The 22,039-nt window shown below is 39.5% G+C and overlaps 1 protein-coding gene across 5 annotated transcripts in view; it reads right to left on the reverse strand.

Annotated features, from left to right (window-relative positions):
- TRRAP (transformation/transcription domain associated protein) overlaps nt 1-22,039 on the reverse strand; it is a 73,246-nt gene that overhangs the window by 20,535 nt on the left and 30,672 nt on the right. For 3 of the 5 annotated variants that reach the window (XM_052680146.1, XM_052680144.1, XM_052680145.1), the window contains exons 40-60: nt 21,185-21,343; nt 20,965-21,099; nt 20,660-20,770; nt 19,253-19,399; nt 18,566-18,779; nt 17,768-17,893; nt 16,416-16,562; nt 15,209-15,411; nt 14,316-14,437; nt 13,282-13,495; nt 12,848-13,027; nt 12,368-12,514; nt 11,614-11,733; nt 11,046-11,333; nt 10,418-10,555; nt 9,949-10,061; nt 9,344-9,479; nt 6,087-6,278; nt 2,219-2,447; nt 1,741-2,006; nt 951-1,051 (exon numbers count right to left, since the gene is read on the reverse strand). In XM_052680146.1, the coding sequence (XP_052536106.1) occupies nt 951-1,051; nt 1,741-2,006; nt 2,219-2,447; nt 6,087-6,278; nt 9,344-9,479; nt 9,949-10,061; nt 10,418-10,555; nt 11,046-11,333; nt 11,614-11,733; nt 12,368-12,514; nt 12,848-13,027; nt 13,282-13,495; nt 14,316-14,437; nt 15,209-15,411; nt 16,416-16,562; nt 17,768-17,893; nt 18,566-18,779; nt 19,253-19,399; nt 20,660-20,770; nt 20,965-21,099; nt 21,185-21,343 (3,488 nt within the window). The remainder of the gene's footprint in view (nt 1-950; nt 1,052-1,740; nt 2,007-2,218; nt 2,448-6,086; nt 6,279-9,343; nt 9,480-9,948; nt 10,062-10,417; nt 10,556-11,045; nt 11,334-11,613; nt 11,734-12,367; nt 12,515-12,847; nt 13,028-13,281; nt 13,496-14,315; nt 14,438-15,208; nt 15,412-16,415; nt 16,563-17,767; nt 17,894-18,565; nt 18,780-19,252; nt 19,400-20,659; nt 20,771-20,964; nt 21,100-21,184; nt 21,344-22,039) is intronic. The other 2 variants (XM_052680148.1, XM_052680147.1) reach the window with 1 other exon arrangement.

Here is a 22,039-nt window from a genome sequence, read left to right on the forward strand (position 1 = left end):
CAACGCAGAGGCGAAAGGATGGTTCCATCTATATGCAACATTTAGCAATATGCCATTAAATACCACACACACAGAATAACACTGAGATCTGAAGGGCTGTTTTTAAGTATCACCCAATAAAATCTGACTGCTGAAGTATTTTCTGTTGAATTAGAGAGATCCTCCTCAGTACAGTAAGATGCCTGCCAGCATTACAGTGAAAACACTGGAAAGCTGGTGCTGTGAAAGTAAAGCTTACACTTCAGTGTTACATTTTTGTAAAGCAAGCCATCTCCAGAACACAAAACATCAATCTTTTCAATCCCATCTTCAGTGAGTTTATGTAACATTTTGAACCACACAGCAGATCTTTCTATGGACTCTGAACTATGCCATCACATATTTTCCTTTCCCTTAACACACACATGCAGTGAACAACAAAACAGGGAAAAAAAAAGAAATAAAGATGGAGGCTAGCTTTGTTTAGGTAGCTATAATCCTATGGACAGAACAGGGCTTTATCCTTGGTTGTATATGTGATACTTACACTGAGATTGTAATTGAAGTAGCTTCCTTTTGTAAACTACGCTAATGTATTGGTTTGTTAGATTGAGATATCAGTTAGACATCAGTCAGTCTAACTAAAGAGTCACAGAACCAGGAAAAAAATATCTTACGCTGCAAAGCTTTGGATAAAAACATTCTCCCTGCCTCCTCCTTCTGCATATCTCTAAAAACAAACAGACAAACAATAATGGGTGTAATGGATTTGCTTCAAGTAGCTCTTGATATTAACAATCATTCCATCTTCAAACTGAAAAGGAACCACCATGTAAAAATTCTACTTCTGTATACAGCTGTGCCAAATTTTAGGCTGGGATGAACATAGGGAACAACTTTCCTGATCAAATACTGTGCTGAAATACTTCTCTCAGATGTGTGCTAACGCCTCCTCCAGCCAGCATACTTACTTGTTGATCTGTGCCAAGAACATTCCCTTCAGTGCATAGAACTCAGCAGTCATCTCCTTGGTGAAGTACTTCAGATTGGTCGATTCAATAACTTCAAGACCCTGTTAAGTGTAAGTGAAAAAAAGCCTTCTAAGATGGAGGCTTCTATTAAAATGAAAATACCATAAAAACCAGCCAAAACGTCCCCTTGAAATAGCTTGGATTTCTAACATTTTGGTTATTTTCCACTTATTTTTCATTTAAAAATAGTGTAGACTGACAATAACTTTAAGTTTCTGTTGGTCCAAGCAAAACTGATTGATGCAACAGACAACTCTCACCAGGTGATCAGTTATCTTTTCCATCTTTAAGTTTGCCTACCTTATAATTATGCATCAGAGTTTTCTGCCCACAATCACACTTTTGTTCCCTTCTTTTTAACTCATTTTCACTTCAGTATGCCAGCAAACATCACTCATGAGCAAGCCACTCAAAAACCCTAACATGCCTTACAATTGCACGGTCCTATCGCAAATAACTGATTTTCGAAGTCCCTTCCATTGATCCACTTTGTAAGACTTCAAAATCCCTATTTCCACTTTGTATTTCTTAGTTTAACTTCTAGAACATTCAAGGGTCAAAGAGGACAATGCTTTTGTCCCTTACAGCGTTACTTAACCCTAGGCAGGGTACAACATGACAAGGAACTAGATCCTGTCCCATATACAGGCACTTATTTAAATCCATACATCTGACGGCCTTCATAACCTTCCAAGTTCTAATAACAACATCAGAGAAAAAGCTGCTGTACCTGCATGCATTCGTTTTTGCCCATAACTCCCGCCAGCTGAAGGTAACATTTAACTTGCTGGCGAATCTTCTGGAAGCAGTCCACGATGGGCACAGTTGGAATTGTATGAATACGACTCAGGATATCCAAAGCCACGTTGACCAGCCCTTGTTTTCGAGCTATCTTTCCATACTGGATAATTGCTGATGCAGAAGCATGAACTCCCAGCATCGCGTTATTGGAACTGGGATCATGCTGAGAACTGTTCTCGTATGCAGTTACAATGGCTAGAGACAAAACATGACATGTTGTCACTATAAACGAAACCATACATACAGCAAAAGCTCACACAACAGAACATATGAAATTACGACTCAATGGAACGCCTGAATGGAAACTAAATAAAAACAATCTTGTCCAAGCCAACAAAACTACTGCATATCTAAATAAAAAGAATACAAAGAACTTATTTCAAACAATGTGTTGTCTGGAAAATTACATGATGAAGGCATGCTGGACCAGGCAGTTTTACCCTGGTAATGATGCTGTCTCCACATGAAAATGCTGCTCCAGTGGGATAAATCATCTGACACAATAGGTAACCTGTTCCTCCACGTCTTTACAACAGTCTTCATATCATGCAAGCTGTTGTTCCTCCCTAGATTAGTCGGCTGCAGTCCTGCGTTTATTTGGGCTGCTTCTTGAAGTTCAATTATCTGCTGTGCTGCCTAGAAAACAGTAAACAATATAAATCATCCTAAAACATTGTACAGTAAACTGGCCAAGACCCATCTGATCAGCTCACCTTTAACTCATCAAGTAAAGAAGCAGCTATGCTGCCTGGGGACCTGTCCATTATTTGGTTGCACAAACAACCAATAGTCAATACTTATCAAAGCAGAAAAGGAAAAGACAGCCAAAAACCACCTGCTTCAGCTATGAACAGAAATGTTATATCCAACTGCTGATCATCGGAACAGAGTTGCTATCACCAGGTACTAGTACTAAGAAACAAACAACCCAGTTGTTTTACAAAGTACACAAAGGTGCCATAAATTTTCTTCCTGAATACTTGCAAAAAGGTCACTGCCTAAATTTGGGCTCCATGCATCTCTGAACCTATCACTGTAAGAGATTCCCCCAGGAACCTCAGCATGGAGAAGTTACTTAGGTTAAAAATGGCTTGTTTTTTTTTTTATAGTGACATTGCAATCCTCAGGTTAATGAAAGGAACAAACAAGAGATGGCAGCAGTCTGAATCCTGCTAAAGGCAGCAGACATTCTGCTAAACTTCAACAACCCCAAGAAAGGCCCACAAACTTTAATGGAATTTAATTATCCGTAGTACAATAAAACCAATGTAGTATTCTCTAAGCTACCTCTTGGCAGATAGCAGTTGTATTCATTGTTAATCAACCAAATAAGATAACTACTTAAAAAAAAAAAGCCATCTAAATTTACCCAGTGAAATCTCTTGAAACAAAATAAATTAAGCAAAGTAATATTTTCCTACAATCATCTCAGTATCAGCTCTCACAACAGCTTAACCTTCATCCTACACCCATTCATCACACAAATTTAATTTTCTCACAGGTATTTAATCACATACTATCTGATATTAAAAAAAAAAAAAGTAATTACTGCAGTGCAAATTCATGGCTGCATTTGTACCTCTGTCACTCACTGCCTAATTTATCATTTCTTCATGAGGGATGTCCCCACATTAGCTGATTCTAAACGCTTGTTTTAATTGATATCTGAAAGCATTTAAATTATTTAGCAATCCTAGTCCTTTCATGCTACAAATGCCACACATCCAGAGGAGAAAGACTGGAAATATCAGAGAAAACTTATGAGGAAGTTCTGCGAGCATCAACTGACGCCAAATCTCAGATCGCACTGCACTCCGATATTCCACAATTTCCCCTTGCAGACAAAAGGGGGAATTGCAGTGAGCACTGACCTGCCTCAGCTGCCCAGCGACCACAACGCCTCAAGAGGACTGCAGCCCTTCCACCCATGGCAGACCGCTGGCACAGCACACACTGCGTGTGAAGGTGAGCCCAAACCCCACCTCCAACCCCCAGGTGCTGCTGCACAGCACAGGACATTCACTTTCAAGAAGCTTCCGGAAGCATTTCGAGGCCAAATTGCATTTTTTTAAGATGAGTTTGGACACCTGCTTCCATTCAGTTTCGCCTGGCAATGACATCTACTCTCAAAAGTCCGCCTCTTGCGGTTCTGAATTACTTGCATAATTAAATCCAAGGCAAGCTAAAGGTGTTGACATTTTACACATTTTAAAGGGAAGCAGAAGTCCGTTTTTGTAACAGAGAAATGTGTGAAAGTTGTGAAGGACACAAGCCATACATTCTTCACACATTACATGTGTTATTTCATCTCATATAATAAATAAGCTGCATCATCTGTGTGATCAAAGTTGTGCCAGCTGCTTCACAAAACACTCCTGCAAGTCTCAAGATCTTCCAAGCTTTTCCTGCCAGGATGAGAACCAAGTCTTTTCTCCTGACTTTCTAAGTGGATTCTCAGTAACACCTGTGTTAAGAAGCAGGACTAAACACACAGAATTTGAACATCTGTAGTAAACTACATTCCCAATTTGCCTGAAGAGGTAAGATTGAAAGCAAAAATTAACATCTATCTGGTGCACAGTGTCTGCAAACCAATTTACACAGAAATGCTGGGAAACGTACATTATTTGTCTTGTAACATTTAATAATTCGGTCTAAAATATGGTAAAAACAAGCACTAAGGACCTGTTCAGCAAGGATGAAAGAAAGGACATCCTCTACTTCCCTTATTCCAATCATACTTCCTCAGAGAAACAGAATATAGCACATCCTCTTATGAGAGAAAAACGTTTTTTAGGACTCAGAAGTAGCCAACCAGCTCTACCTTCCCACAGAAATGGATGACAGAGCTAAGAAAAAAGTAAAAAATGGCACACACAAAAAAAACGTTAGCTTTGCCCATCCTCTCTGTACAAACTGAGTTACTCAACTGGAAAGTTACTCATCCTTTCTACGTCGAGGATTCCAGTACGCACACAAGGCTTTCTTTAAACATCAGTGCTGGAAAAGATCCAGTGCAACACAGCGCAGTCATTTTATAGACTACTATGAAGTTCAAGCTACAAACTTCTATTCTAAATAATCCTGAAAGCAGCTAGTAGAGATGAGCCAGTACTGTGCTCTGCGTGCTTTTTGTGTTGTGTTCAGTTTCATTATAGTTTCTTTTCAAAGTTCTTGTAACTCAGAACTAACAGACTGCCTCTCGTTTATTCTGAGCAGCTCACAGCTTCACTGTCAGAACGCCACCCTGACTTCATGATTAAGCTCCTCTCAACCCTTCACGCTTGCTTTGCCCATTTTTCTTGCCCAGAAAGCATACAGATCTCTTTCAGATCCCACAGTAAGGCCACAGGGCTCCAACCTCTTCTGATGTAAGCGATCTGTTCCTTCTCAATTCAGCAAAATGCCCCTGACAAAGGTTACTGCTGTCTCAAGTCTTCCAGCTGACTTACTCTCACAAGTGCTCTGTAACATATTGGAATTAAAATGAGCCAATTAGTTGGAAGCAGTAACCTTTTCAATCAGCACAGCTAAATTTGGAAGGTATGCACCCACACGCAGACAAGGGGAATTACTGGAATATGGTCTCCCACTCAGACCAAAGACATTTTCTTTCCTGCAGCTGGCATCAGATGGGATGCAGGGAGCAGTGACCCCAAAGCCCTCCCATCTGTGAAGCAAGACATTAAGAATTCTTTTTACAACTCACTGCAAAGATTTTAAGGCAATACCAGACAGAGCCTGCCAAATGACCTAGCCAGGCATTCCATAAAGCTGAAGACCAATGCTTGAAGCTCTGCAATACACATTAGTTCATCTGGTACAATCCACACTCTCTTCCTCTCCATGTCTAATCAGAAGTATCACGTAATTCAGAGATGAGACTCCTTCCTAATGCCATCCCCTGCTGCTTTACTTTGGAAGATACTTCAACATTCCCACAAGTATTATAATAAAGCACCATACCTACTCCAAATGGAACACAGTTTAGAAGCCATTAAACGGTCAAGCACTCCAAGTGCTGCAGTGCCCATAAAGAAGGCTGAGTCATTTGTCAGTTTTTAAATAGACACATCAATACACCACAAACGGAACCCATTCAGGAGAACCATAAACTTCCCAAGTAACCCCCCTCAATATATACATTCTGCAATCTTAACAAAGATAACTAGGAGAAGCCAGTCAGTATTAGACAGCAAAATATTTTATACCCGCAGTTGCCACCTGAAGCCTGCTATCAGCACATAACTGATAACACAAGCTTTCTGTTCTTACCTGGAGGAGGGGAGTGTGAACATGGGACACCACGTGGGGAAGCCTTCTCCACTCCCGAATGGCCAGGCTGCTCGCCATCTCCACCAGGCGCTCAATGAAGTTCAGCTGCTGCTCCTCAGGGTGGCAGATTGCTAAGTATCCTCTGTACATGTTCACTTTCCAAGCCATTTCTTTTGGACAACTCAACTCCACCTGGTAAGGAAACGGAAGAAGGTCTGGTAAAGATTACTCATGCTTAAACACAGACTTTTCTGGTGCATTTTCTAAAGGCTTCTTGAACACTCGGGTTCCTTATTTTGTTTAGAAAACTGCCTAATTTCTACAAGTCTCAGACTAAATTACACAATTTGTCATAAGAGGGGCTCAGGCTCTACCGGTCATTGGAGAGGGTAGGCTAGCAAAGAAATTGCCAGCTCAGCACAAGAGCAGAGGTGTTGCACACAACCTGCTCAGGGCATGCTGCTGGGCAGCCGAGGTGCAGCTGAGACAGCTGGGAAGCTGACAGCAGTCCTGTAAGAGGAGCACGAAGCTCTCTGCCAACCAGTTCACCCTGCAAGAAAATGAGTGCTTCTCAGCTGAGTCTACTGCCTCCGAAATGCTTCAGGGGCTCCAGAACAAGAACATTAGCTTCTCACTTAGAAGCATACCATCGCTATCTGACAGCATATTATGCCAGCACTATAATTCCCAACTGTCTGCTAAGTTTATCAGAATAAACAGCTGATTTTTCTTTTTAAATCATCTACACACTGCCTTCCCATCACATCAAAACCATTTCTAAATTCAGGTGCACAGTCAGGTGGCAGTGCTAAAATGATTAAAATAATTTTAAACCATTTTCTTAAAAATCTCAGACCAGCAAAAAAAACAGCAACTAAAAATGGCAAAGCACTTGAATTGCCTAGCAAGGAAATCCTGATTTTACAGAAATCCCTCCACATCACCTTCCTGTTGATGTACTGCACCTTAACCATTACAACTGTTATTTCTGCTTATCCCCAATTGGCTTTTACGCCTGAGACTGCAAAGAGAAACTGCCAGGTACCAACCTTACACAGTGAAAATCATCTCTTTTTTATTACGTTATCTACTGGATCATTAAACACAACGGCAACGTGAGCACATGGAAATGAGTCTTGGGTCCTATCAAAGGCCACATGGTATTTTAATAGCTCAGCTTAAATAGGCAGATTATTTAAAGCGTTTCACTAAGATTTATGAAAGCTGATACATATTTGCCATCTTTTCTGACCCTCTTCTGACCCAAGGATCACTGCAGAGATTCACATAATAGTACATTGAACATCAGTTTTTCAAAGTCGAGTTGTAAAGAACAGCCACAGAATACCATCAGAATTGGAGCAGTGAGTACAGCAGCAAATCAACGACTCTTCACATCCTAATATTTATACAAACATGTGTCCTGATGCATCTTTTAAGGAAATCCAAGTGAAGCCACAGAGGCTCCATTTATGGCTTCAGCAGCACCTCCTCCAGAGTCAATCAGTGAAGATCCCATTACTGAAAATACCTCGTTTGCTATAACTGCCACTACAGCACATCAGCAGCTACTTGTGCTTGTCACTTCCTCTCAAATCCATTTCCAAAACCAGACCCTGTCAGACGTCATCTATTTCATTCTGGTCGAACTCAGGGTTCAAGATACACCATACAATAGAGTTCTTATTTTAGGCTTCAAAGGTTTTTCAAATAACAGTTTTCCTATAATTACTCGGTAGAGTTGCATACTTACACCTAAAATAGCAATTTTTTTAAAAGAGCAAAAGAAGTTAATTAAAATGCAAATATCACCCATTAGATCATTTCTGCAGCTGCAGTACAACTTGCTACTTATGCATTTGGCTCCATGCGAACTGATAAATGCTAAAATGCATCCTAAGAGGCAACTGCTTCATTCCAACCATCAGTACTGCAAGCGTGGGAAAATTCAATTTCAAACGCTGTAATGGTTGGACACCCTTAATTTAGGTTCCAAAAAAAGCACTGCCTTAAATTAATTAAACAGCTTTTCCAGTTTTCACTGTTTACTCTTTAAAGCAAAACAGACTGACTGCACGTACCTATATAACCAGCACTGCAAAGGAATAAATACACCATTAAAAAATGTAACTGGAATTTTCAGTTTCATTTAGAAGAAAGGAAAGGGAAAAGCACAATTGGGTATATCTATCATGGGAGAATAAGTTGTCACAATGAAGTTAATGCAGAATTCTCACCCTTCAGGTTTCAGTACTACATCTGATCTGTGTTTCTGCCTTAACTAACCACAGACAAACAACTCTACTATGAGAAGCAGGCCTGATATCTTACAACAGCTTCAGGAACTGATTCTCACAGGATGGACCACAAAACAGTGAGGAAAAGATGCCTAAGATGGTAAGGATGAATCTATCTAAAGATGGTTTTCCCCCTTCCCTTCCCCCACCTTTTGCATGTGGAAGAACTCCCAATTTGATCTCAGAAAAAATTATCTACCTGTGTGATTTCTGTGGCATCTTCTCAGAAATCATGGACATCCCAAGCATGTTTCCCTGGCCACTTAAACTTCATTTACACACAGACACACACACACACACACACACACAGACACAGAAAAATATGTTTATGGATACTTGGAAAGAAAAAAGAATTTGGAGATTTTCATCTTTTGAAATCTTATTTTACACTGTGTGCCTCCTGCCTTCAAACCTTGCTGTGACAGGCAGAACTTCATGGAGCACTCATTCCTTAGGCAACAGACTCGTTCTCCAGGCACACAGATGCACTGAATGCAGAGTCTCATGAGTAAAATCCAGGAAAGGACAAAGGGAAGGTTAAATGTTTTACAAATGCATGTTGTTCAGCAAAATGAATTACAAGCAGAATACAATAATGAGCTCCATAATGAATCAGGAAGGTCAACAGCAGGGAAGTACAAATGAATTCTATCCCTTACCAAATGAGGAAGACAACTGCTCCACCTGCTACACACAAGTTCCTTAGCTTCAACCAAAAGCTACACAGTGCTATTTTCTAAAACAGTATGTAACAAGAAGAGCACACTTCTTCTTCAGATGAAAAGCATGTCCAGAAGGCCTGGGCACATCAACCCCTGGGCCAGCACCCTACCAGACAAGGTAGCCTGATCTACTTGGGCCTGCTCTGAATGGATCTCTGTTCCCTTTCAATTCAAAGCGGTCTGTGGTTCAATAAGCCCTCTATTAAACTAAACATGAACACAGAAAGCCCTCACTCACCTGCACCAGAGCCTCCTTCATAGCAGTCCAGTTTGAGACCCTCCATGCACATTCCAGTACCAGGTAAGGATTTATATGGCCTTTTGACTGCCCATATTCTGTCAAAGGTTCCCACTGGTTCAATTCTTTGGAGCAACTAAGAAAATCAAAACCACTGTAAGTTTATTCACTAATAATAATAATAATAATAATCAATAAAAGCATCTTTAAGTTTTGTATTATATTACCAACATATTTGTTTCTCCGTGAACTGCTCTGCAAGCACTGCAGATATTTTATCCAAGTGGGAGGATTTATTACCAGTTATGTGAGCAGACAAAGGCTGCATTTTCTGTCTACTATAACAACAGTTTTAAACAGGAAACACAAATTTTAGTTCTAGTCTGATTCCACCAATATCAAATTAGATTTTTACCAATCTTCACACATGTAAGTTACGAGGGTCTCGTAAGGGAGTATAAAAGTATAAAAGCAGGTTGTTTTTTTTCCCCCTTAACTGTATTTTAAAAAGTCTGAGTGAAGTGTATTCCAGCAACTAAAGCTTTAAACCAGCTGGGTATCCTCCATTGCAGAGTAGCAGTGCTTCATCAGCTTTGAAGTCTTACCGAATCCAGTGATCCTCCCAGAGCTGATACTCAGGAAAGATGGAAGGGGAAGCATTGTTTCGTTCGTGTTCTTTTTTAGCCTTTTCCATTGCCTTTTCATAAGTTTCTTGTGCCTAAATAAAATTCATAGTGATTCGTTTCTCTATTTGCTATACACACATTAGCTCAATATTTACTTCAAGGAAAAAAAAAGTGCACTTTAAACAGAAAGGAAAACCATGAGCAGCTTGTTTCTGAAAAAGTCATTATTTTGTAGCTTTACAAATGTGATGAAAGCTGATACTCAAAAAACTTACCTCATCTAGGTATCACATGGCCTTCAACTATTAATTTAACCAGAAGAGAAGCTCTACTTCTTATCTTAGATAACTGAAGTTTCCTACATTCCTACTCAGTTTATTTTCCCTCTGCCCATAACACTCATCCTAACAGCAGAACTTTCCAGCTGTCTCCAGTACCAAGAGCATACCTGTTCAAAGAAGCCATGCTGCTCATAGGCGATAGCTGTTGCCGTCTCCGGGAACTTGCAGCGTTTCTGCCACAGTCCAGCCCACATGTCCTCCTCTTGCAACAAAGAGTAGAGCTCAGCAAGGGAATCCAGTATTTCCTAGAACATTAAGCACATGTTCCTCTGCAGTCTTTACAGACAACTCAGTTTTATTCAGCTAATAACTTCTTAAGGTCATGTACCAGCAGACACGACTTGTTAGGGAAAGCATACTCCCTTTGGGGGAGACTGAGGCAGAAGACACTTCCACATGAGATTTAAGGTAAGGAGCACAAAGGGGCTGATCTAGTTTTACAGTGCTGCAGAGAAATACTTGCAAAAGCGGAGTGGAAAGAAGAAAAAAATCAGGAGAAAAATACAGGAATTTCAAAGCCAGTTGAAAGAAAGGCACGAGAAGCAGGCAAGATGCAAAGTAATCAACACTGCAAACCTGTTCAAAACACCCAAGGCCAAGAATTTCTTAGCTGAACTAAAAGTGAACACTATTTCAACAAGTTTGTAAATACACAGATTTCTAAAGCAGGGCTGCTGCACCGTCACCACGTTCTTCTCTCCACATTTCACAAGGTATTTCAGTGTAACACCTCACCTGCTGAGGAGGAGTTATGCTCTCCTGCTCATAAAATTCCGTTGTCTGTTTGGGCTTAATTTGTAAGCTGAGCCCTTTCTCAAACGCTTGATGTTCCAGCATCAGTGTAGAACGAAACCAGAGGTTGTGAGTTTTCCCCAGGTACTTCAGGACACAGGGCCGGATGGGAATGGGAGGCACGCACTGAGACATGGCTTCCACAAAGCAGTTCAGTGCGCTCGGCTGGCAATCACGCTGCACTTGATGGCTGCCACTGCACAAGAAAGGGCTTATTTCACCTGCTAGAGCCTGGAAGGAGAAATAAGGACAGACAAAACTTAATGAAGAATTAAATATTATAGAATTCAGATTCAAAGCGTTGTTAATACAGCATCATTTGATGTGTCCCTCTCTTAGTAAAAGGAAGGGCCCTGCTTCTTTTAAATGATGTATTGATGGAGACAGACAGCTTTAAGCAGACACACAAAATGGCAAACTTCTCAAAGCAAGTGAATAAGGCAGTTACTATGCATTTTCCTGGAGCACCAGTCGTTTACAACAAAGTTTATTACAAGAGAGAGATTCTCACATGTTGCTGTCTGTCAGACAAGATCTTCCAGAGTCGTGAGAAAAGCTGGATCCAAGTCTTCTCTGCTAATGGTGTAGAAATATGACATAACTGAACAAAGGCACTCAGCAGTGCTCCAGTCTAGAAAAGAAAGAAAATTAACAGCACTGAAGAACAGTTCAATTGTATGGTGTTTGAGCTGTCACATAAATGCCTTTTCCAACATACCAGCATGTTTCTTTCAGCAATGAAAATTACAGTAAAAATAATTTAATGCCATTTTCATGTTGATCAAGACTTTGCTTCATCACTGTAACTATTTAAAAAAGAAAAAAGGAAGGAAAAAGGAAAAAGGTGACAACTATTTGGTAACAGAAATGATAGAGTTACTTGTTTAGAACTGTTACCACTGTGAAAATTACTTCAAAATAACTTTCAGCTGAAATTACCTTCTTATAAATTATTTAAACACAAGATGCCGATACACTTAACAACTCTGTGCTCTGTCTTTGCCATCACCATTTTCTTAGCTGTTGAAATATAGCAGGAAGAAATTTCATCTTTGTAAGAGAGGGGTGCAGCAGCCAGTAGTCATTAAGCAAACGCTTACAGATTTTTTTAAGCAACACAATTAAGAAATCACATCAGATTCTACGACTTTTCCATATAAAAAAATAAGCTTAAAAACAATACTCAGAAACAGAAGATAAGAAGGTCAGCCAGGAGATTTCAGTATCGAAATGATTCATCAGGAAAGCAACTACAGAGAACTGACCTTCACTTCACGAAGAGAGTCGAGAAATTTGTCGTGCCGGTTGGTCAGCATGTGCAGCTGATTTCCAATGTCCTTCTCAGAAAGTTCCTTAGTTTTGGGTGTGCTGGTCTGATCTCCTGGCGCCAATTCAATGTCAATTTCCACATCCTACACAGAAGCAGACAACTCAAAGCACGAAGGTATTTTACAACTACTTTTACTTTCTGTCCCTATACAAAGTACTTTTCCAATCAACCTATTCTGGGTCTCCAGTTATTTGTTCAGGTTCAGAAGTGGAACTGCTAGAGTGCTGCATTAAGAATGATAAATGAATGATACAAGTTCTGAGGAACAGGTTAAAACAGTGCACCACAAACAAGGTACAGAGAACAGGCTCTGCACATCATCTTTGGGGCACATTCTCCAAATCTCTTGGATGTGAAACAAGGAAGAGATTTCTTCATTAAGTTACATTTTCCCACGATGTTTTCTGCAAATTACCTCCTCTTTGGATTCACTGTTCTCCCTTTCCCGAGGCTCTTGTTTGACGTGGGTTACCATAGCAAATGCTGCTCTATCGTGACTGTCAGCCAGGTTGATAACATTGGTGATGGAGGGCAACATTGCACCCTGACAACTTGTCCCGATCGTAGTATTTCTCTCACAGACAGCCAACAGGAGCTAAGACATCAAAAAGCAAAGAGGCTTTTGAAACAGACATTTTACTGCAGTACTTCTAAGAGAATCGCTCTACAGCTTCATACCTATCAGCAAGAGTTGTAATGTGTCCAAGGCATACCTGTCACATTTGTTCAATAAATACAACAAATACATCTGCACTTCATTGACATCAATTTGAAGCTCATGGCCGTGCCATCGAGACCGACGTATTTCTAGAATTCTAACTGCATTTCTGAGAAGAGTAATTTCCCTACCTCAATGCACTGCTTTATCCAGAAGTGATTTCCCATTGCTTCCCAGTTTTGAGAGCAGGTCACATACAGCAGACGCTCGTAAACACGGCGCTTCATAGAATTGTCAAAGACCTCAAAAAATTTGGCTCGTATCAGTGGCTGGGCGCAGCGCAGACCCGAGAGAAATGCTGGCTCAAGCTTAGCAGTAAGTTCACTCCCAGAAAGATTCTCATCCCTAAAAGAAATACAAGGGAAATTACAGGTATTAGAAAGAGAAGCCTTCCATTTACAAAACAAAAATCAAGGGAGGTGATGGTATATGGAAGGGTGGCATGCATCCAGGTGTGGTGTTTCGAGGGAAGCAGCAAAGAAAACATTGCTGCCTGATAGAAAACCAGCCCTGAATTATCACAAACTCTTCTAGGATAAAATTCCAATCACTCAAATTGTGAAACAGTATCAACTTTGGCCACATCTGTACCTGTCTGCAATGCAAAGTAACACTCATTGATAAGAATTTGAGTACACCACAGCTTTGCACGTTAACCAGTAAACAGAATGGCAGCAAACAGCTGAAACAACATGAACCATTAGCACAAAATAACACAGCTGGCACTTCTTGAACGCTACTGTTCTAATTCTTTTATCACATTACAGAACCCAATTGCTTAGCTTGCTAAGAAAATCTCCTGAGAGTGCATTTTACAGTACATTTCCAAGAAGAACAATTTTAATACTCTATTGATATAAAAGCAGAGACAGAATTTAGCTTTCACCACAGTATTAAATGTACAAGCAGCTACATGTACACCCTAACACCTTGGTAGAGGGGGTATTTTGGCAGATCTGAACACAAAACCCTTTCTAAGTATCATCTATTTCAAAACTTCCTGCAGTAAATATGTCTTGTGGTTCCAAAAACATGAACTGATTCTGAATCATAGAAAAAATCGTTTAATTCAAACCTAAAGAAATTGATGGTATGTTATAAAGGTCATCTACAGTACAAATTATGAACCAATAAGCTGAAATAAATGATTAATTGCTATAATTACCTATAGACATAGTTAACAAGGTCTAAGAACTGAGCATTCAATTCAAGGTCTTCTGGAAAACGCTTTTCAATGTAAGTCATCATTTTCACCAGTAAAATGGACTTCTCCCGGAGAGTAGGTGTCTGTTAAAAGAAGCCATGATGAATTTTGTCAGTTCACCTTAAAACATGCACGGAACTGGCATATTCTAAGTACATCTCAGCTACCATTTTTAATCACTCTTTCACTCCGAAGTCCTGAAAGGTAGCTTGCTAGAAGGTCACCATTCTTAAAAAGAAAAGGCACTCATTTATCCTTGCAACGTAAGCTAGAGAATTTCAGAATTATAGCTAAGTCACAGAATCATAGAATTGAAGAGGTTGGAAGGGACCTCAGGAGATCACCAAGTCCAACCCCCTGCTGAAGCAGATTCCCTACAGCAGGCAGATGTAGGTTCAAGTGTTCAGATGGTCACAAAAATTTAATGTATATCTTTAAAAATGTAGGTCCCTTTATAAAGCACTGGACTGTCAAGTGCTCAATTCTAACTGATACACAACACAGCAGGTTGAGGAGGTTGCAAAATGTTACAAGAATAACATGACTTAAACCAGCATTAGAGGCACCCTCCTCCTGAAGGATTCTCTATCCAAGTCGATGTGAAACATTTTAAGCCTTTATTTAAACCACATTCCAGGCAGAACGCCTAACAGAAGTCTGTGACAGACTAAACATCTTTAACTTCTTTAACTCCTGTTATTTTCACATGGGATACAAAATATTCAAAACCTCACAGAGGGTACATTAGCTTATGTAACAGGTCCTTGCAATCCTCCCTGCCAACACTTGATGAATAATAACATGCACGTATTCAGTATTTGAGCACGGCCATGATTTTCTCCTTCCCAATTTACCTGATTAGCTGCCATTGGGGAATTGTTCTTCACCCACTCTTCAACAATTTTTACCACTGCACGAAGAATTTTTGCATCAGTAGACTTTTCAATTAGAGATGTTAGAATAGCTTGTATAAAATTTTTCCTCATTTCCATGCTCATCACAGCCAGGCGAGTTTTTACAAGATCCAGGCTCAGCATTACCAGTTCACTTGTACCTGCTGTGAATGCAAAAAACCATTACAATCGCACATACATGCCTGAAATGCCTAGTAAAAACATCTCCAAGATAAGCCACTGTAATTTCAAAAGTGGCAAGAAATAAAACCTACTGCCTGGACACAGATCTCTGGAAATAGAAATAATATTTTCAGCTATCACTTTCCAATCTTAAGCAACCAGGAACACAGAGTTGTTCATTAGTAAATAAATAAACAGAAATCACCCACTTAGAACCCAAAGGGCAGGTCTGTGAGGCTTCATGTCCATAAAGCTTTGCTGAAAGTTGTTACAGAACTCCAATACCTAAACACTGCAATTAAACTTGTGAAAGAAATGCTCAATGATGCAGCATACCTATCTGGCTCTGTTAATTTCCTGCCTTTCTTATCAGTCAACTTTAATAATTTTCTCGTTGTTTCCCATTGTCAGAAAAATTTGCAATGTTTAAAATCTACTTGACTAGATATAGTCTGGAAATGTAATGGCTGCATTTCTTCAGAATTATTTTCTTCAGTAGCTTATTCATTCATAAATAACAGCATTCTCTAGTAGTTCCTTCCATAGGAACATCTAAGTTTTTCAATGGCTCATGACATAATTCATTTGATGATAGAACTGTATAGACTGAAAAAGATGCTATTTCAGGATAGAAACAAAGACATCAGCTTCAGCAAATTTATTTCACAATCAGTGCCTCTGTTGCTCGTCAGCCTCCCTCCCTTGAGTACCATCAACTCTGGAAAAATTTCACTATTTTTATACATATGCCACAGCTCAAGTATTCACAAACCACTCACTGCAGCTCATGTCTTAAGGTGGCACAGGAACTCAAAGTGCATTTTTATCCTTCAGTACTTCAGCAATATTTATCACTAATTCTCTTGTCATTTTAAAGATGGACAGAAAACTCTGCCAAGTCATTTGAATCCCCTTAGGATGAAGAGATTTTAATACTTTACAATGTTCCTAATCTCTAACATCGTTGAACTATGTAATGGAATACCTGTGTTTGTTTCTGCTGCTCCTGCTGTAGCCTGTGGGTTTAAGTGTTCCCTGACCATCTTCTGCAGAGATCGCATGAAAACCGAAATCAATCTGTCAATATAGCTGGGATTGTTACTGCAGGCAGATTTCAGAATCATTAAAGTACCTATTGATGAGAACAAAAGTAATGGAAGCAAAACTTTAATTGAGCATAATATGAGTGAGAGGCTTTCAGTGCAGACTGCTCTTTCTGATAGAGGACATGGGAAGTGTTCTCGCTGTGCTGTCGTGGAAAGGAGTGGGACATCCAACCTACAAATTCTAGACTGAAGAAATGAACACTACAGAACAGCCAGTTTTGGCACGCTTTGGGAATGCATGAAGTGTAGCACACAAAGCTTCTTAAATACAGAATTAAAAAGATTTGCACCACTTGAAGGTTGGACTGTAGTGTTTCTTTTAAACAAGCTCTGGACAAAGGATAAAAAGCATCTTTGTGGGTGAGTTTGTCCTGAAGCACATCCTGACACCTGACAAATAGCCGTTCCCAACCAAATTACAACAATCTGCACAGACCACAGAGTAGAACAGTGAAGGACATTTGCCATTTAAATCAGCAACTTTTCCACAGCTGTGCAATTTCAGATCTTTATTACCAACACAACCAGTTCTGGGCCAGACTGAATGATTCCAATATGTCACTGTCAGGTATCACTGAGCTTTCTAGCAGTCAAATAACTACGAATAACAAGAAAAGAAGACCACTGCAGAGTGAGATACACCAAACATTCCATTGCTTGCTTAACTAAAGTATTTTCAGAATTTCTCATGTCGTGAAAATTTGTGATCTAGAAACAAATAAGACTTTCTACACTTTTCAAATCTGCTGATAAATAATATCTCAAATACAATGAAAAAGAAAGTATAATGTGGTAACACATAAACACGTTCACACATAATCCTTGAAATATTCTATTGTATCTCAGTAGTGCCTTGGTTGTGGTTTTCTTTTTCTATGTAAGAAGCTTTCAGTTATTTCTACTTTATCTTTTGGTTAATCTCAATGCTTTGCTTCATTCCTATGTACTTTGAGTACGGATGGCTTCCATCTAGCACAGCAGCAGGTTTCCACTTCCACTAACTGCTCCCAAGCAAACTACCAGGAGAGGACAGACTGCAATGAACCCCCAGTCCCTTCCTTCATAGCTGGCACATCCCAAGCTCATCTCATGAGCTAGCTCCAATTGCTTCCCACAGCTTCCTCTTCATTAGCAGATTTAATTTCCATATGGAAAAGACAAGCTAGAGACAAAGATCATAGTAATTAATGGGCCAACTCACATATTTCTACTAGAGATGTGGGAAACTTACCAAAGAGCTGAGAAGGGTTAGCATTAGTGGCCTTTTCATAATTAGTAAGTCCTTCATAAATAACCTTTCCAACTGCAGCATAAAGGCACTCCAGTTCTTCATACTTTGAAGCTACACTTGAGGTACCTGCAAAGTTGACAGAGTTTGCATTTATTTTTAATAATCAGCCACAGAACAAGCAAGGAACAGTTAACAGTAAGAACAGTCACCTGCACCACCACAGGAGCTTTACCTTGCTAATAAACCAAATAGCACAAACAGACCCTGCACTGATACGACCTCCTGATTGTACAGCCAGTGTGTCTTCTGTAAGTGTTCCACTACTTCCAAATAATTCATTTGGAAGAGAATCTAAAGCACTGAAGTTTTTCTAAGTTGACTGGAGTTAGTTTGTATTAAGACACAGAATATAAAAGAAAGACAGTAGGCAACATGCTCACTCTCTTCATTGTTACAGCAAAACAAAACAAAACAAAAAGCTGTTTTCTCACTGTACTTCTGAAGCTGAAAAACTGTAACTGCAAAAATGCACTGAAATCATAGAATGCAGTTCTTGAACCCAAAGCTGTGACAGCCACAGGTTAAGTTTTTTATGTCAATGGATAATGATGTATTCCACGTGATTATATTTTCAGCTTCTTTATAAACAGAGGTTGAAAGTGCAAACTAAAACTGACCATTAAATACGGAGACCATAGAACAGATTTTTGGCACGTTGCAGACAGTGCCTTCACCCCACTCTGAATCATTTGAGTTACACAGTAATAAAGGACACAAGGAGGAAGAAATACCACATACTTGGCTCTGTAGGGAAAATACCCATTAAGCGAGAAAGCAAACTGTGCACTGCTCTCAAAACCTTGGTGTTCCCACACGTCATACAAGCTGCCACGCCTCGTTGCAGGGGTTTGAAGCTACTAAGGATAGCAGGGGGCTGCAGTACGGTGAGCAGGAAACTTAAGACCTCTAAGCCAGTGCAAATGTTGGCAAAGTTGGCTTGATTGGGTTGTTCCTAAAGAGAACACACATGAAGAGGCAGTGAGTGGGTAGGAAAAGACAAAAAGCACTGAAAATTATTTAAGAGATGCAAAGCAATAGAATGACTACAGACATTCAAGCCCAAAACATCAAATGCTTGCGCTCAAATGTCTACTCTCAGTCACTGACTTCATCCCATTCCACTCCATAATACAAAGCCACAAATTATTTGTAAATATGTGTACTGCAATTCAGTTCCAAGTTTTCCAAGAAACGATACTGAATGAAACTAGTCATTAAATCCATCAAGGTTCATTTCAAATTCACAACTACACTTTGCTATAAAGATCAATTTACAATTTAAAGTTGAAATCCACAAGAAATTAGCTACGTAATAATTAAAAAATACTTCAACATGAGAGAGATTTTAAATATCTGGTTGTGCAAGCATCCAGTCAATACATGCTGGAGAATCCTAAAGCACTACAGAACTGGACTGGTACCTACCACAGTCATTAACAGCTTATCAAACCACTGCAGTTTCAGTTCTGACTTTGGCCACATATCTGGTCGTAAAGCAGTTTTCAGAAGGTTGACACAGCGGCGAGAGAGCAATTCCCCAGGAGAGCCAGCAGTGTTTGAGTTGTCATTTACCTAGTAATTAATCAGAGTTAACAAAATGTCTTGCATCCAATTAATTCATTTATTATGCATTCCAAGCAAGCATTTAATTCCTTCCTTCCGAAGTGGCTGAGCTTAAGCACTTTTGTCACTGTAGTCACACAGCATTCTATGGCAAAGAAAGATAACAGCTAATAACGAACATCAGAACTTATCAGAACTTAAGTGCAAATTGCTAGCTAACTACCTGACATCATCCAACTAAAAGATATTTTTAAAAATTCAACCTGGTAGTTTAATCTGATAGATTATTCCTGCAATTCCGAACATTTCCAAAATTAGTTAATCTTGACTGTTTGGAAAGTATCCAAAAAAATACATAGCTCTTTACTAAGTTCCTCTTTGTAACTTCAAAGCATGTGTTTTCTCTGCAATGAACTGCAATGCATAAAATTCCAGGCTACTGCTGAACGTGCTGCAGAAGCCATACGATTCTCAAGCTTTGAGCCACACTCAGCCAGCTTGCCCCAGTCCAGGAGAATTGACAAAATTTAAGAGGCTTGATATGCTACATGAAAAGAAGTTTCGTATGTTTGATCTTGAAAATGCCATTACAATAGTTATCCTTAGATGCATAACTGACATAGTCTTTCCTTATTTCCCTATTACACTCTTTAAATATTCTTCAACTCTTGGGTAAAATTTTCTTTCCACTGAATCTAGTGAGCAGAGCTAGCATACTTTGTAGAAACGAGCAAGCACACAAACAAATTTATGGGAATTTTTTTGAAGCCTTTCCCTGGCTCCAGCCAATTTCTGTTACACAGGTTTACTTCAAGCATGTCACTTTCAATATAGCACTTGTTTGAAAACAGAAAAGAACAAACAAAATGCTAGAAGTGAGCAGCTAAGCAGCAAGATGGAGACACTTTCAATTTCAAAATCTGGCTCGCAATCGTTCACATTCCAAGTCTGACTGTCAAAGTGCACGAAGCTGTAAGCACACAACAGCACATCAGAAGCTGAAGCATACCTCTCACATGAATACCATAAATCATTTGTGAAATGAAAAATACGCAAGCGCTGGTTATCAAATTAAATTTCTTTCCTCATTAAAATGGTAACATTTCATTTTTCGTACAATTTTAAAATCTCAAGCCTGACAGCAAAAGAATGCAAGCACACAAATTCTAGAATAATCCAAGCACACACGTACTCTTAGGAAAAAAGATTTTTTTGTTTTAGTTACTCACACTACATCAGTATTGGCATATCAGAATAAATCTGTTTTACCTGGCAGGCAATTCTAATCAGGAAGTTCACGACTGTATCCGTATGCTGCTTATCAATCGGCTTGGAAAGAAGTGCATCAGCTCCTGGCAAGGACTGGCTGCGTCCAAACACCTGCATGTGTACAAAGCACAAAACCCATAATCAATAACACGAGGAATCTAACAACAAGCAGAATAGATTCAAAAGCTTTCCTAAAAGTGCAGCCATTCATTTAGCGAGGTCCAAGTTACATGGAAAAACTAAACGGATTAGGCAGTGCAAGTTACAACCTCAGAGTCTCTGGACAAAACCCAAATTTTCCTTACAGCACTGATTGCCCCAGTGGCTGTCCTGAATCGTTTCACTTCCTGGCCAGAATCAACAGACAGTCCTCTTTTAACAGCTGATGAGGTAGAACTTGCTCCTTCTCCACTTGCACTTGGATCCATATCTGAATCTGGCTGAAATGTCAGCAAAGTGCATGTTAATAAAGAGTATTTAATGGTATAATAGTCCAACTTTTACCAGTATATTTAGAATTCCTACCTGCTGGTCTTTAATTCTTTGCAATTCCCACTTAATAACTACTTCAGCAAGATCCACTGCTAATTTTCTTTGCTCTATTGTAACACTGGGAGTGAAGCCCAGCCTCTGCATGGCACTAACCATATGCTGAACCAAGTGATGTCTGACTGGATAATAAACCTGAAAAGACAGTTTTACAATCATGTTAGCCATTAACTAATCAGATCCTACACAGAGACTATAGTGCTGAAATAAAGCTAAGCAGAATGGTAAAGCAGCTTTAATCCCAAAGTTTCCTAAATCTGTACCATATCTGAATACTGTACTTAGGAAAAGCAACTGGTGCCCTGAAAACACAATTTTGGCTATAATTTTCAGTCATGACTACTGAACTCAGTAGTTATGATGTTGTTCTTCTGAAGACACTTGTTTGCTGCTCTTTCTCTAGGACAAGCGATTTGATTCTTTTGCCAATCCCTAACGAGAGCCAAAGCTCACACTGAACACAGGCAGATATGTGAGCCATCAATTCCTAAAGCATGACATATAAGTCACATTTTGAGTTCTAACTTCAATCACTCTAAACAAAAGGAAATCTAACAGAATGGCAAATTCAAAGTCACAGTTGTAATTAGCAGAGAAAACAAACAACGCAGGCTTACGGAAACGATACCAGAGCACTCAGGATTCTATTTTGGCAATCAGAATAACAATAAATCCCATTCTTCCACTACATAAGGAGCAGTCTTACATCCTGTAATTTAACAAGTAAATTAGGATCTTTCTAAACTAAGCTATGCAGTCCAATTTTCAAGAAATAGCATACACATGAGTTGCCTCATCCAGCAACTTAGACAAAAAAAAACAAAAGTCAGC

The sequence above is a fragment of the Tympanuchus pallidicinctus genome, unplaced genomic scaffold, assembly GCF_026119805.1.
Source record: "Tympanuchus pallidicinctus isolate F22 unplaced genomic scaffold, pur_lepc_1.0 scaffold18, whole genome shotgun sequence".
In the NCBI taxonomy this organism is placed as follows: Eukaryota; Metazoa; Chordata; class Aves; order Galliformes; family Phasianidae; genus Tympanuchus; species Tympanuchus pallidicinctus.